The 2,181-nt window shown below is 38.2% G+C and overlaps 1 protein-coding gene across 1 annotated transcript in view; it reads left to right on the top strand.

Annotated features, from left to right (window-relative positions):
* Positions 1–1,979: 1,979 nt before the first annotated feature.
* The window catches only part of LOC128641695 (SUN domain-containing protein 1-like), a 296,978-nt gene continuing 296,776 nt past the window's right edge, over positions 1,980–2,181 (top strand). The window contains exon 1 of the mRNA XM_053694227.1: positions 1,980–1,989. Coding sequence (XP_053550202.1) covers positions 1,980–1,989 — 10 coding nt within the window. The remainder of the gene's footprint in view (positions 1,990–2,181) is intronic.

Genomic DNA, 2,181 nt, shown 5'->3' with positions numbered 1-2,181 from the left:
CCAGTCAGACAACATAACCTCAGTGGCTTACATCAACCACCAGGGAGGAACTAAGTTCCTTAGCCATGAAGAAGGTGGCTAGGTTTGTGAAATGAGTGGAAGCTCATAATTGCTGTCTATCTGCCATCCACATCCCAGGAATGGACAACTGGGAAGCGGATTTCCTCAGCAAACAGACCTTTCATCCCGGAGAGTGGGCACTCCATCCGGAGGTATTCTCAAGTTTAACCCTCAAACAGGGGGTGCTGGAGCTGGATCTGATGGCGTCTCAGCAGAACGCCAAGCTTCCAAGGTATGGTTCAAGGTCAAGAGACCCTCAGGCTGCTCTGATTGATGCTCTGGCGGTTCCTTGGGTTTTCAGGCTGGAATACCTGTTTCCTCTGTTTGAGCTCTTCCACAAGTCATTGCTTGTATCGGACAGGAGAGAGCATTGGTGATTCTAATAGCCCCTGCGTGGCCTTGCAGGATCTGATATGCAGACCTAGTGAAAATGTCATCTCTTCCACCTTGGAGGTTGCCTATGAGGAAGGACCTTCTAACTCAGGGTCCATTCCTTCATCCAAATCTCGTTTTTCTGAAGCTGACTGCTTGGAGATTGAACACTGGGTTTTCTGAGTCAGTCATTGAGACCTTGAAAAACTTTTTTTTAACCTAGTGTGAGCCTAAATTACTGGTGGAATTCTTTTCAACTTCCTCACATATTACAGTTCTTACAGGACATTCTATAAAAATAATTATAAGCCAGTTCTCTTACAGGTCAAATTTCGGCTTTGTATCCCAAATAATATCTCTAAGCTATCCAACATCCAAACCATTAAAGGGACACTAAACCTATTTTTTTTCTTTCGTGATTCAGATAGAGCATGCAATTTTAAGCAACTTAATAATTTACTCCTGTTAGCAACTTTTCTTCCTTCAATTGCTATCTGTATTTGAAAATGAAGTCATCTAAGCTATGGAGCTAGCCAACTTTTGGTTGAGGACCCTGAACAGCACTTGTTTATTGGTGTGTATATTTATCCACAAATCAGCAGGAACAACCCAGGTTGTTCACCAAAAATGGGCCAGCCTCTAAACTTTATTGCTTTTCAAATAAAGATACCATGAGAATGAAGAAAATTTGATAATAGGAGTAAATTAGAAAGTTGCTTAAAATTGTATGCTATATACGATTCACAAAAGAAAACATTTGGGTTCAGTGTCCCTTTAAAGCTTTGGTCAGGATCAGACTGGTTATTGGACTATCTTCCCGTCTGTTGAACCTTAACTCGGTTTTAGGATTTCTCCTTTTGCTTATCCATGATCTTCAAATCCAAATTTTATTTTGGAAAGTTCTGTTTGTCTTGGAAGTTTTGTCAACTCTATTCTGTGATTTTCCTTACCTTGTATTTCAGCAGAACATGGTGGTTTTAAGAACCAACTATTCTTCCTAGGGTTGTATCTTCACATAACATTAATCAGGAAATTGTCGTTTCTTCCTTGTCCAGCGCCTTAGAATTCTAAGTAGTGACTTATTCACAACTTAGATGTTGTCAGACCTTTGAAATGTTCTCTAGAAGCTACTAAATATTTTAGATCTTTATTATTTTTTTTCAGGTTTCATTAAAGTGAAGGTAAACTTTGATGAATCAAAGCCCGTTTTTTAAAAATACTATTAAAAACAGGGGCACTTTCATTCATCATAGTTTAGAAAGTAGCCGTTTTGATTAAAAACTTGCCTTTGTTTTTTTCACAGCCAGAGCAGCTTCCCCCCACCCGGAGATTCACTCTATACATGTCATCAGTGACTAATCCGGCTTCCTCCAATCAAGGCCATGTCGTGATTGGAGGAAGTTTTTTTCCCTATTTACAATTTTAAAATATTGTGTAAAAAAAAACCCATAAGGCTATCCTACAAACGAGACAATTTTATACATTCATGAAATATTGGGCAGACTTGTTGGGCCTATGGTTCTTCTCTGCCATCAAAATCTGTTTCTATGTTTCTAGGTATAAAAAATGATCAGCCTATTGTATCCAAGCATCTAATAATAAAATACCAAAGTTTGAGGAGCATAGTCTTTCACAGCTACGTTTTTGTTGGGTTTTTTTTTGTTTAATTCAAAATCTTTTGCGTTATTATACATCATTTAATAATGTAATTGAAATTAGGCTAAGTAGATGATTAAGATTCCGATAGTG

Source organism: Bombina bombina, chromosome 11 (genome assembly GCF_027579735.1).
Source record: "Bombina bombina isolate aBomBom1 chromosome 11, aBomBom1.pri, whole genome shotgun sequence".
Taxonomy (NCBI): Eukaryota; Metazoa; Chordata; class Amphibia; order Anura; family Bombinatoridae; genus Bombina; species Bombina bombina.
This window is presented reverse-complemented; position numbering and strand designations above follow the sequence as displayed.